Source organism: Phalaenopsis equestris, unplaced genomic scaffold (assembly GCF_001263595.1).
Source record: "Phalaenopsis equestris unplaced genomic scaffold, ASM126359v1 Scaffold000349, whole genome shotgun sequence".
Taxonomy (NCBI): Eukaryota; Viridiplantae; Streptophyta; class Magnoliopsida; order Asparagales; family Orchidaceae; genus Phalaenopsis; species Phalaenopsis equestris.
This window is the reverse complement of record NW_018164791.1, coordinates 268,572-283,155: the sequence shown is the minus strand read 5'-3', so window position 1 is coordinate 283,155 and position 14,584 is coordinate 268,572. Positions and strand designations below refer to the sequence as shown.

The 14,584-nt window shown below is 35.6% G+C and overlaps 1 protein-coding gene across 1 annotated transcript in view; it reads right to left on the bottom strand.

Moving 5' to 3' along the window:
- The window catches only part of LOC110026090 (phosphoglycerate kinase-like), a 47,689-nt gene extending 33,401 nt beyond the window's left edge, over positions 1 to 14,288 (bottom strand). Inside the window, exons 1-4 of the mRNA XM_020726882.1 lie at positions 14,158 to 14,288; positions 4,124 to 4,259; positions 3,957 to 4,042; positions 3,243 to 3,510 (exon numbers count right to left, since the gene is read on the bottom strand). Of these exons, the coding sequence (XP_020582541.1) occupies positions 3,243 to 3,510; positions 3,957 to 4,042; positions 4,124 to 4,253 (484 nt within the window). The 5' untranslated portion in view covers positions 4,254 to 4,259; positions 14,158 to 14,288. The remainder of the gene's footprint in view (positions 1 to 3,242; positions 3,511 to 3,956; positions 4,043 to 4,123; positions 4,260 to 14,157) is intronic.
- Positions 14,289 to 14,584: the final 296 nt, after the last annotated feature.

Here is a 14,584-nt window from a genome sequence, read left to right as displayed (position 1 = left end):
ATAATAATAATAATATTATTATTATTATTATTATCTCTCTGCATCTTTTCGTCGAATACGTCATTGCAGTGAAATGAACCTCTCTCCTAGGTAAATTTGACGTTCCGGACGCAATCGCACAGTCCGTTTCGTCATTCGGGGTCGTTCGGACCACTTTTTCAGCAATTTGGGTAAAAACAATAATTTGCGCATTTTTTTACCCGTATTCGAAGCGTTAACGACATGGGTGCCCTCATTAGATAATATCGACGTCTCGGACACATGACATTAAAAAAATGATGCAAACAGTGTCGAAGCCCGAAGCCTGAAAGTGTCAAAGCCCAAAAGTGTCGAAGCCCAAAAAATATCGAAACTTGAAAATGTTGAAGCCCAAAAGTTTTGAAGCTCTAAAGTGCCGAAGCCTGAAATTGTTGAAGCCCAACAATGCCAAAGCCCGGAAGAGCCCAAGTCTGGAAAGGCCGAAGCCTGAGAGTGTCGAAGTCTGAGCAGTGTCGAATCCCAAAAGTGTCGAAACCTGAAAATTGCCGAAGCCCAAAAGTGTCGAAGCCTGAAAATGTTAAAGCTCAAAAAGTAGAAACCTAAGAGACAACTCCTGAACCATAACATAATTCGAGCAAAGAAAAGCAAGAAATCATTTATCATTGTCGTCCAGAAATCATTTATCATTGTCGTCCATTATCATTGTCGTCCAAAAATTCGAATAATAGCCACAAGAAGGATCCGCTTTCTGTTATACGATCCAAACGTTATTGATTCTTCCTACGACGACGATGAAGATTTGTTCCCTAATTTTCCCGCGATGCAGTCAAAGTAGAAGAAATCCATGAGAGCGTCTCCATGTGGTCAAAGTAGGTTTTCTTTATCGCTTCCTCCTCACTTCCAACGACCTTGGCTAGGGTTTTGACATAGCAATCGATCATCTGCTCTTTAGTAGCGTTCTCCCCGCCTGGCTTATCTATAACAATGAGTCAGTGCTCATAATCGCAGCCAGGGAACAGAGGAATCATCTCAGTCGGCGGCATGTTACTGAATCCGTCGTCGGATCTTGAGTTGATAGGTGAGTAGGGAGAGTCACCTGACTGATTGATTCTGCAACGGATTTGGTTGAGCCTGGCAGCGCCAGCTCCAGCTACGAGCCGCACGGAAGCATAAGGTATCGGACGACGGCGCATGATGTCGATGTCGCCGATCATGGAGGAGACAATGCCAATAGGATGCAAGGAAGAGGGAACGGCAGAGTAGAAGAAGCGTTTCGAGAACATTAGACTTAGGGTCGAGCAGAACGACGGATTTGCCCACGCCATCGAGACGGCGAAAGCAGAGACGGCCATCTAAGAGACGATGGCAAGGAAGAAAGTGTTTTAGGGTAGAAAAAACCTTCCTCCCTTCCCGCAAGAAAGTCGGCGAGAAGGGAATCTTGACGGTTCTTCAACGACTATCGATGATCAGGGCAAAAATTTAGGCTATGATACTATGTCAAAGTTTTGAGAAAAATAGGTTGAATACTGAATAGGCTCGATTGCCTTTTCCCTTTGTTTTCATTCCATTAAATAACAATCTTACAATCTATTTTAGGTACAAAATAAAGTGCATATAATTTATTTTAGGTAACTTAATAATACATATTCCTAATCTAAATATTCAACTAAAAGGGAAATGTATCATAATAAAGATATTGGAAATAAGGAAGCTTCTAATTATAGAAAACTCTTAATTTAGCTGTCTGATTTCCATCCTTCCTGATTGACAACTAAAACTCTCCAAAGAACTTCTCTTGAGATTGTATCGTAATCTTTTTTCTAAATCAATAAAAATCATATGCATATCCTTCTTACTCTCTTTGTACTTCTCGATCAAACCTCTCAATAAAGTTTAGGTGTGAGACATATAAATATAAAAGAATTGTGTGTTACGTATGTAATCCTCCATTAAACAACAAAAAATAATTAAGTCGTGCTCAAATCATTGCTTTATAAGATGCTTTCATCGAGAATAAGCGCATAGATCTCTATCACACTCCATGATCTAATCACATGTTTAGAATAACACTTTTGAAAAAAGATATAAAAATAACATCTTCATTTGAAGTTTAATAGCCTTCACATCTGAATCAAAGTGAATAAAACTATTAACAGGACTTTACCGCACACCCCTTGGAGCATTAAGAAAATGGTTCAATTAAAGAGAACTTAATCACTCTCCAATGATGTAGTCTACTATAATCATTACAATTGAAGTATAACTATACTAAAATAATCATCATACGAGAATATTCTTCATATATAACCTTTTATCAAATAATCAAGTTGTTCTAGTTTAAAGAATATCAATTTGTTTTTTTAGCTTCTTACATTATGTGCAAGCTTGTTCAAGTTACTAAGGCAAATAAATATAAACAAAATAAAAGCAAACAAAGAATAATTATCAAGCCAAGGCTGGTACAAATGAAGAGATAGCCTTATATGCCAAAACAACTCAAGTATAAGCATCAGATGAAGACACTAAAAAGATAGGAAGATTTACATACATACCGCACAATTCTTATGTATCTACAAACCTAACACCTGAACTTCAATTTTTATGTATATGTCACCTCGCCTATGCATGAAAGGGTGCATTTCACTTTTAAAAGTTAAAATGGTAGTATTTTTTATGTGATATGAAAGATTTGGGTGGTATCAATGTAAAAAATCAAAGTTTAGGTGTTAGTTATGCAAAATACATAAGAATTGGGTGATATGTCTGTAAATGCCCCTACAATAAAATAAATAGGAATAAACATAACGCAAAACTCTCTGCAAGGTTACCTATGAAAGCAAACTAGAGAACATCAGCAATAAGTAAACTTTAACTATCAGCACAGTATGACAGAATAAAGCATAGGGAAATTTACATACATACCACTCAATTCTTATGTATTTACATATCTAACAAGTAAATTTTGATACTTAAAATTATAACACTTTGGTGTTATAAACCTATGCATGAAAAAGTATATTTCATCTTTCAAAATTTAGAAATAGTGGTATTTTTTAAATAATGTTGAAAATTTAAGCGGAATGCATGTAAACAACAAACTTTAGGTGTAACATATGTAAATATATAAGAATTGTGTTGCAAGCACGTAAATGTCCCTAAAACATATAGCACAACTACACGTATAGATGAAACAACAGAAAAACATCAAATTCAGAAACTTTTGTAAGTTCTACCGAGACTTGGTGTAACAGGATATAACTAACCAGCAGCGGACTCCGAAGAAAGAACCATAGGGTCAGACGAGCTTCCCCAATTACCGACAAGTAGTACTTTAGCCCCAGCATTGTACAAGTATGTAATAGTAGACAAGGTTCTCCTTGCAAATATATTGTGAATGCTCAATAGTTCAAGAAGTAGATTCGATTCAAACCGTAAAATCACAAATTCTCCATCCAATTTTTCAGCTGGGAAGCTCTCAAGTGTTTGCACATCAAGACCCAATTTTGATTCACTTGCATCACACTTATTGTCCTAAAACAAGAAATTTAAGACCAAGCAATATCTGAATTAAAAAGTAAATAAGCATGATCCATTATTTTCTAGATCATGGCCGCAGCTATCCTTCAGACTACCAAAAAGAAAAGGAAGATTTACATATATACGACAAAATCCCTATGCATTTACATATCTAACACCTAAACTTCAAATTTTACATACGTACCCCCTTGCCTATGCATGAAAAAGTATGTTTCACCTTTTAAATGTTAAAATGGCGGTGCTTTGGATATGAAAGATTTGGTTGCTATAAATGTACAAAATTAAAGTATAGGTGTTAGATATGTAAATACATAGGAATTGGGTGGTATGTATGTAAATGCCCCAAAAGGAAAAAGAAAACACACGAAATAAGTCATTTCAATAAAGGCATACATTATCATATTTTGGAATTAACACAAAACAAAATTAGGATAAGTTACCTCAGATTGAGCATGGCATTTGCCAAAAGATTTTTGTAAATCCCCAATAGAGAGTTTGTAACTTGCACAGGAATACTTCAAGTTAGCTAAAAAAGTAAATAATTAATAAACAAAACATAAAGTTTTGGCAAACAAAGAAACATAGAAGGGAAGTATATAATCCTAACCTGAATTGTACAAAATTTGAATGTTGTGCAATAAGTGCCAATGTTGTGTGCATGGCGTAAATGGACACAAAGAATTATGCTGTTGAAAAAAGGAACTAGGAGCGAGAAGCAGCCCTAATGCTCCAATCATGCTTCCCTGGTTATCAGAAGTTTGAAGTAAGACCCAAATGCAATTAGTACTTAGAAACATCAAAATAAAAGAAAAAAACTTCGGTCGAAGCCCAGAAAAAATAGCAATAATGAGTGCAAAGTAAAGTTAGCTACAAAATAAGCAGAACCAATCAGGCTAAGAAAAATAAAGGGGCACTTACAAACATACCGCACAATTATTAATATCTAACACCCAAAATTTGATATTTACACTTCTTACACCTTGGTGTCATAAGGTTATGCATGAAAAGGTGCATTTCACTTTTAAGAAGATAGTGATAGTGGTATTTTTGATGTGATGTTAAAGATTTGAGTGCTATGCATGTAAATATGAATGTTACAAAAGAATTGTGTGGTATGTATGTAAATGCCCCGAAAAGTAAAAGTAAACTTCAGCACGTGTCAACAAAAAGAAGTATGTGAAGTATACTTGTCTCACTGATCCCGAAACTGCTTATATGCAACAGTATAACAATGATTTTAATTATAGTTTTCACTTATATTTCATTTCTTTGTAAGAGTGCCAAAAACTTGATCCTGAAGAAAATAAGAATTTAATTTTTTAATTTATATATATTGGGATACTACGCAAGTATACGTATCGTTATCAAGTAATATAGGACATTTTGATTAAAACCTGAATATCGAACCCGCAGGGAGAATACGTAATATGCACTTTTAATTAGCAAACTTTCTATTATAAAAATACAATTACTTAAACTACAAATATTTTTGCATTTAAACTAGAGATGTATTTGCAGTATTAAAATTTAAATCTTTTTAGTATTTTTGATATTTTGACATAACAGTAACAAATTAAAAAGATAACTTGAGTTTATGTAAAAAAAAAGTATTAACTTTGATAAATATTTTTCTTTTTATCATGAATCAGTAGTAAGTATAGAAATTCTGTTGTAGAAGTATACAAATTGTGTTGTGTCAAAATATGAACAATTATCTTCTTTACCCTTACTAGAGATGCTATAAAGAACATTTGCTAATTTAAAGTTTGAATAGTTCTGAAGACCGGCTAAGCAGAGAAGATATCAGCTCTCATTCTAGAGTTCTCTCGACAGCTCTCACGCTAGAGTTTCATTGATTCCCTTCATTTGGGGGATAACATCTCGTATCAGAACTTAAAACAATAAACCAAGTTGGGGGGCTTTAAGCTGTCACTTTAAAGTCCTTTAACTCTACACCCTTCAATGATTATTTCTTTATTTATTTGCACTAAATTATATGAATTACATTCTCATTCATACAACCTCATGTGATTTTTTCCAATTGTTGACTGAGACAATACCAGCCCGTCTCTTACATGTTTTCACAACAAATTTTAACATCTGGATAGGCCAAATCAAGAGGTAAATGAAGTTCATGGATTTAAATCATCACAACTTCTTCCAACATTAAAGATAAATACTCTCCACAACTTCCATTCAAAATCTAATTACTTATCATTTTAAGGAGAAAGATAAAGAAAACTACTCAGAATTCGTGGAGAAAACAAAATCACACTTTAGTTTAAAAGTAGAAATCATTGTCAAACGAACAAGAAGTCTCGATTAAAATCAAAAGTAGTTTAAAACAAAAGATAAAAACTTATCTCAAATCCTCCACCAAACTCTTGAAGTAACTTTGAATCTCTTCTCTTTTACAACACTCTTAACTCTCAAAATAAAACTAAAAACACAATGAAAAAGTAAATTTTGTGGTGCCTGAATCTCTCCTCAAGATTCTCCACGATCTTCTTCTCCCTCTTCAAGCACTCTCTCCCTCTTCAAGCACCCCTCTTCAAGTGTAAGAACTTCCTTCTTTTATAAATCTCCAAGAGGTGTCTAGGAAATTCTTCAAAATGTGTCCAAATTTGATGTATTCTTCAAAGGATGCCTCCTTTCACAAGTTTTTTAATTATATTTTCGTTTCTAGTGGTCATAACCACTCTCTTTAGCCAACATGTGCCTCAAATACCTCTTTAAAATTCAGTCAAATGAAGAAAACCGCCAAATAACTGCCTCTGGCGCTTAAGCGCGGGGCCTCTAGCGCTTAAGCGCCAAAACACTTAAGCACAAATTTCACATTTTTGTTTCAAATTTGATCATTTTTAACTTCTTTTAGCATTTTTTACATTTTTACTTGTACCTGAAAGAAAACACATAAATATCTTCCATTAAAGCGCAATATCTCAAAAATAAGTATAAAAATGTGTCTAAAACACTATATATTTTAAATATATCACTCACCATCTTACAAAATTAGTTATAAACTATATGTTAGGTATGGCTCATATACCATATAAGGGACAGATGCTGGAACCAAGTGGAGCAGAGCGGAGCGGAAGAATCTGTCCAATCAGAGGAGTTTCGCTATGTGGGTTGGGGTGCGGGGAAAACGTCCCGCGGTACGGTACAAGAGTAATTTGGGAATTACATATTGTACTTCAAAGTTTTATATAGGATTATATATAGGCATGTTTATAACCCTAGGCTATTTGATGTTGTATTCTATATCTTGTACTCTTTTCTGAGATTGAAATAATCGCTGCTTTGCACCCGAGGATGTAAGCATCTTTGCCGAACCTCGTTAAATCTCTGTGTTCTTCTGGATTTGTGTCTATTCCTATTTTTCATCGCCCTAATTTCTCAACAAGTGATATCAGAGAAAGAGGGAAGAAAATTTTGGCGTAGGAAGGACTAATTTTGAAGATTCGGCAGCTAGCCTTCAGGGAGATCGAGAACTGCAGCAATTTTCAGACTCCGCTAGGGATCGAAGAAGCAGGCGGCACTTCAGCGATTCGCGCAACCAGGCGAGAGCATGAATTCCACAAAGGAGTTTGGTGGTTCGGCGAAGAGCTTCGGCAAATTCGGCCAGGGCCTCGACGCAGGAGTTCGGCAGCAGGAGTTCGACGAAGGAGGTTCGCGTGCAGTTACAGGAGCGAAGCAAAGTCTGCGACGAAGGAAGACGAGGGCTTCTTCCGAAAAAGCTTATTCCGCGATTGGTTCTTCTAGTTCTGCGAAGCAAGCTTGCGCGACGAAGGGCAGGAAGGCGCAAGACTGGTTCTACCATCTGATTGGAAGCAGGGCAGGCAGTGGAATTGTAACAGGCTTGCGGGAATTAGTTCGGTGAATTTAGGAGTTCCAGGTTAAGGATTTGTTCAAAGAAATTTGGGGGAGCAATTGGGCTGAGGTAGAGAAATTTGCAAAAATGTTTGTTGCAAGATTAATTTCATATGGCAATTTCTGGTGCAAAATTCGAGGTGGTGAAGTTCGATAGAACTGGTAACTTCGGATTGTGGCAAACAAAGGTAAAAGATTTGTTGGCGCAACAGGGAATCTTAAAAGCTTTGCGGGCAACGAAACCAAATTCCATGGAGGATGAAGATTCGGAAGAACTGCAAAACCAAACGGCAGCAATCATACGCTTGTGTCTGGCAGATGGGGTTATATATCACGTGTTGAATCTGAAATCTCCATGGGAGGTATGGAAGAAATTAAAAACTTAGTTTATGTCTAAATCTCTAACGAATAAATTATATCCGAAGCAAAATTTATATGGGTTGAAGATGCAAGAAGATTTTGATCCGGCGCAGCATGTTAATAGCTTCAATCAAATAATCACGGATTCATCACGGCTTGATGTTAGTATTGAGGATGAAGACCGAGCAATGATTTTGTTGTGTTCATTGTCTTTTTTTTATGAACACCTGGTGACTACTCTAACATATGGGAAAGAAACTATCAAAGTTGATGAAATTACTGCAGCATTATTGCCTCACAATCAGCGGAAGCAGAATGCAGTGAAAAGCACTCATGGCGACAGTTTATATGTTAAGGATAAGCAAAATCGTGAAAGTAAGTAAGACAGAGAGGATTTTGGAAGGCGGAAGACAAAATTCCAGATCAAAGTCTAAATACAAAAAAACGATTCATTGCTACAAGTGCAAGGAGCCGGGTCATATGAAGAAAGATTGTCCAAAGCTCGAGAAGTAGACTGATGAGAAACGTAATGCATCATTGAAATCTGTAAATGTGGTGCAGAGTGACAATTCAGATTGCAGTGACGGCGATATGCTTTCAGTTTCATCAACTCAGTTCAGGAATGCATGGATTCTTGATTCATGATGCTCTTATCACATAACACTAATAGGGAGTGGTTTACTTCATACAGGTTAACTAATTCTAACTCAGTATATTTAGGTGATGATAGATACTGCAATATTGTTGGTATTGGTGAAGTCATAATTCAGATGTATGATGACACTGTTAGAACATTATGTGATGTCAGACATATTCCATATTTGAAGAAGAATTTGATTTCCATGGGCACTTTACACAGAAATAGTTTTATTCCCAAGGCCAACGAGGATAGGGAAACCATCAGAATTGCTAAGGGTGCGTTGATTGTCATGAAAGAAAAGTTAACTGCAGGTAATATCTACAAACTGTTGGGGAGTACAGTTATAGATGGAGTTCATTCTGTGGAGTCAGATGATGATAATACAAAGATATGGTATATGCGTCTGGGTCATCTTAGTGAACGTGGAATGGCGAAATTGCATAGAAAAAAACTTGCATGGTGTTAAAAGCTGCAAGCTCGATCTTTGTAAGTTTTGTACTCTTGAAAAACAGACTAGAGTCAGTTTCATGACTGGAAAGCACAAAACTGAAGGGATTCTTGATTATCTGCATTCTGATGTATGAGGTCCTACCAAAGAATCGTCATTGGGAGGATCTCAGTATTTTGTTACATTTATTAATGATTTCTCCAGAAAACTTTCGGTGTATTTCTTGAAGCAGAAATCTGAAGTATTTTCTAAATTCAAGCTGTGAAAAGCTGAGGTGGAGAACCAAACGGACAGAAAGATCAAGTATTTGAGATCTGATAATAGCACAGAGTATACAAATTCACAATTTGAGAAATTGTGTAAGGAGCATGGGATTCAGAGACATTTTTCAGTGTGCAATACACCACAACAGAATGGTGTGGCAGAAAAAATGAACAGATCTTTAACTGAAAGAGCAAGATGTTTGAGGCTGAATGCAAGGTTTCCTAATAATTTTTAGACAGGTTGTGAATATGACATATTATTTCATCAATAGATCATCTCGGACATCGTTAGGTGGCAAGGTTGCAGAAGATATATGGACAGGTAATCCAATTAATTTTGATCATTTACGAATTTTTTGTTGTCCTGCTTATGTGCATGTACCTGGAGATGAAAGATCAAAACTTGATGCAAAATCCAAAAAGTGCACAAAAAGTGCACATTTCTGGGCTACAAGAAAGGTGTTAAAGGATACAAGTTTTGGGATCTGATTGCAAAGAAGATGGTGATCAGTAGAGAAGCATTCTTTGATGAGCAGTACATGTTGCAGCAAAAACAAGACAATATGTCAAAGAATAATTTCAGTTTAGATGCAGTGCAGATGGATTTAGAACAGCATCCAGAAACAACTAAGAGAGTTAATGGTTCAAATCCAACACCTGGTGATTCAATTCCAGATGATCTGCAGAATTATAATCTAGTCAGAGACAGACAGAGACGCATCAATATAAGGTCTCCTAGCAGATTGGGTTATGAAGACTTGGTCTCTTGTGCACTTCTCATCAGCAGCGATGATCCTTCAGTTACAGGGTACGTTGATTCAGACTATGCAAATGATTTGGATGATAAAAAGTCTACAACTGGGTATGTGTTTACTCTTGGTGGAGGGCCTATATGTTGGAAATCAACAATTCAATCTATTGTGACATTATCTACAACTGAAGTTGAGTACATGGTAGTAGTTGAAACTGCAAAAGAAGTCTTATGGCTTGCTGGGCTAGTAAAGGAACTCGGCGTTGAGCAAGATGGAATTCAGTTGGATTGTGACAGTCAGTGACATTTATCTGGCTAAGAACCAGGTGTACCATGCGAGAACCAAGCATATTGATGTCAGATATCACAAGATTAGAGAATTGATTACTTCTAGTGAGATACTATTGCAGAAGGTTCATACTGATGAAAATGCAGCTGATATGTTGATCAAGTCAGTTACTATCAACAAGTTCTTGCATTGCTTGGACTTGTTTAATGTTTGCAGTTGCTAGAGAAGCATGGTGGCCCAACCCACTTCAGTGTGTAAGAAACTCCATGATGCATTTCTCCTTAGGGGCTGGATATTCGCCAAGGTGGAGATTTTTTAGATATGACTCATATAACATATAAGGGACAGATGCTGGAACCAAGCGGAGCAGAAGAATTTGTCCAATTGGGGGAGTTTCATTATGTTGGTTGGGGGTGCGAGCGAAACGCCCCGCGGTAAGGTACAGTGGTAATTTCAAAATTACATATTGTACTTCAGGGTTTTATCTAGGGTTATATATAGGTTTGTTTGTAACCCTAGGCTATTCGATGTTGTATTCTGTATCTTGTACTTTTTATAAGATCGAAAGGAAAGTCGTCGATCTGTTCCCGATGACGTAGACATCTTTGTAGAACCTCCTTAAATCTGTGTTCTTCTAGATTTGTGTCGATTCCTATTTTTCTTCGCCCTAATTTCTCAACACTATAGTTCGCTAAATTTGTCGTGAACATGTAAGCATTAAAGCCATTTACTTGAACCAATACAGATGTGACAGCTCAGTTCACAATTGCAAGCAATTAGTATTGCAGAAAGATCAATATTAGCAAAAAAAAAAAAAAAAGCTGTCATTTCTATATTCACGATCTACCATGCAAAAGATGAAACCACACAATTTTGCTTTTCAGGGAGCTTAATTTTGATCAGCAAAATTTTTTAAGCAAGCATAGAACTTGATGCATCTCAAAGAGCTAGAACCAGATTTTGATTCATCCAGTTTAGATAGAAAGGTGGGGAAAAGAACCACACATAGATAGGAGATTCTATACAAATCAAATGCTGTTATTACAACCTTAGATTTGGTTATTAAAAAGTTGTTTCTCGCCATAGAAATTTATAAAATCCACCTCTATTTTAGCTAGGATGAAGCCTTACCACGGAGCCTTAATTGCAGCCCAACAAGGTTGCATGGGTAAACAAAAAATTATCTTTGTCTCTTAATCTTACCTTATAACCAATCAGTTCTGAGAACATATAGTGAGGATTTCATGTGCCCATGTAATCATAGGTAGGCCTTATCTTTTTTGGCATTGGCATTACCCATTATGAACACTCAAACACAAATGCCTTCAAGTTTAAGGGCAAGCAGACTATATTAAATCCCGTTAAACCTAAAGAGATTGCCCCACAACAGTTGTGAGATTCTCCCACACCTGTAGAGAAAAAAAACCCTTCATTTCATCATTTTACATGAATTTGAGCAAGAAGTTATGGAAATAACATATTTTACCTAGTTGTCTTGATTGCCGTGAGATAACTCACAATCAAGTCCCTCCCACCAGAGGTGGTAGACTTCTATCCAAGTTCTAAGATTTTTGTCCTAAATAACTCCTCCATAAACCTCCCTCATTATGTAGAATCCGCTATGCCATAGATGTGATTCTTGGATCTTCACTCTATAATGTAAGTCACAATCAGATGAGCCTAAATGGTCATGTAAATATCAGATCACCTATCAATGATTTATAGCTCAAAGGCTTCATTTGGGAGAGTTTATCCCCTATGGTCCCAACCCTTCTGACACTAAAGAAGGATGGTACTTAGTTCATGTACACAGATAGCCATGTCATCAATAATAACACTATCAAGTATAAGTTTCTCATGCCTCAACTGGATAGCATGTCTCATGCCTCAACTTGATGACATGTTAGATATGACGGTTGATGCAGTTATATTTTTTAAGAGTACAAACCATCAAACTCACAAGCATGAAAAAGAGAATGGAATATAAGTTTCAAAATGGAGAATGGGTTGTATGAGTGGTCGGTGATATCATCTGACTTAACCAACACTATATCATATTCATGTGAGTGACGACTCGAATCTTGTGCCTCTTTTGTATTTTCCCTTTTTGATTAATATATAGGGAGCCGAATAACGCTCCTTTCCCATATATATATATATATATTGATGAAATTCTAAATTTTAGTCTGATTAAGGATGATCATGCTCGTCAAGTTTTCAAGGCACTTTGTATAGAGTGGCATGTACATCTGAAGAAGTGTTTAGATGAAAGAGATGAAGACTCGATTACAACTTTTAATAATTAGGAAAAAGGCGCTACTTTCCACAAACAACTTAATTTTCCTACTCACCATAGAGATGAAAATATCACTAGGAGACTGCATGTGCAAAGACACCAATTAAGGCCTGACATTAGAATCTAAAGCTTTTTGAGATTTACTTGTTGTAATCTCAAACCTTCTCATAAAGTATTCTAATATTAAACTTACCTCCCAAGCAAGACATCCCACATGTCATAGTTTTCTAGCTTTGAATTACAATTATCAAATATGAATCAACATATTGGGGCATTTACATATTACATACATACAGCAGCCCAATTCTTATGTTTTTACATATCTAACACCTAAAGTTTAATTTTACATTTATACCACTTGAATCTTCCATATCTCGTCAAAAATATCACAATTTTAAAATACACCTTTTCGTGCATAGGGAAGGTGGCATGTATGTAAAAACTAAAGTTTTGGAATTAGATATGTAAATGCTTAAGAATTGAGTGGTATCTTTGTAAATCTTCCTAAAATGAATCCTTCTACGCATATTGAACTGAAAAAACAAATAGATTAACAGCTTAGGAGAGTATTATTTCAGCAGAGTCTTACCCTGCATCTTGTCTACCCTTATGACTCAAAAAAAAATAAAAGATTTTTAAAGAATATGTGTTGATAGAAGAATCATAAATGCAATCGTTGCCAAGCATAATCCTCATAACTATGCTAAAGGACATGCTTGATCTAGTTTTTAGCTCAAATTTCATCTCCAAAATAGATTAAAAAATGTAGCTAATTGACAATGAGTGAAAAATATATATATAACTCTTGATAAAGTGTATGAATGGATAGAAGTGTCTTCAGGTTTTCTAATGTTCATAATACAGATAAGTCTGATGAATACACCCATAGCAGTCCAAGCACCAGAACAAAAAAAGTATTAATAATAATAATAATAATAAATAGAAAAAAGAGAGATTTACATACATAACGCTTAATTCCTATGTAAATACATATCTAACACCAAAACTTTAATTTTTACATATATGCCGCCTTATCCAACGCATGAAATGCTGCCTTCCACTTTTTAAAGGTTAAAATAATGGTCTTTTTGTTGTGATATGAAAGATTTGGATGGTATGAATATCAAAATCATAAGTTTAGGTGTTAGATATGTAAATACGGAAAATATCAAAATCATAAGTTTAGGTGTTAGATATGTACATACGGAAAAAAAAAACTTTAACAACAACGGCAGTGTTTGGATCCTCGTAATCCGAGTGAAAGCAGATGAAAATTAATAACAGTAAAAAACTGATAAGCTCCCATCCCATCAATGGCCGCCGATTAGCAATCGCCCAACAAATCGTTATAGCTTCATTTTATTTCCCTCATTGTTCTCCTTCAATCCAAACAAAGCCTACATGAAGAGCCACCGGCGATGTAATTACTTGACATGAGCACCGGCGCCGAATTAGCTGACTGCTGTTAGTTTGTGCGAACGTCGGTGAAATGTTCCAGATTTTGTTTACAATCACAAAAGAAGCAGGATACTTTCATCTCTTACAGAGTTAGGGTTTCCAATTCCAAAAAAGAAGCAAAAAATAAAAATAAAAATTGAGGAAGAGTCGACCGCTACACTCAAACTGCAGCGAAGTACCAGGAAACAGAACATTTGGATTGAAAGGTGATTAGGTGGAGAAATTCAACAATGGAGGTTTGCAGGAAGAAGAGAATTTGGCACCTTTAGCTCTGTTGCTTCGCCTTCAACCTTCGAGAACCAGAACCCTCGGACTCTTGATTACGGCGACTACAGCGGCCATGGAGGCTTGGAGTGATATCTTCAGCTACTTCCTAAAATATGCTCAGAAGGATTTTTACAATAATAAAAATAGTAAGTGAATATCAATCATCTTAAATATTAAATATAATATTTTAATTCATCTAAATTTAAATATAATATTTGAATATCACTCATCTTAAATTAAAGTCTGTTTAAATACTATACTCAATATTTTGGATTTGATATGTAGCTAAACAATCATATTTATATGCATAGCATTCAAATTTTTAATATTATTCTAAAAATATCAGTGAATTAATTTTTAATATTATTCTAAAAATATTAAAAATTACTATTGAGCATAGCGAATAATAAGTTTAAAATAGAT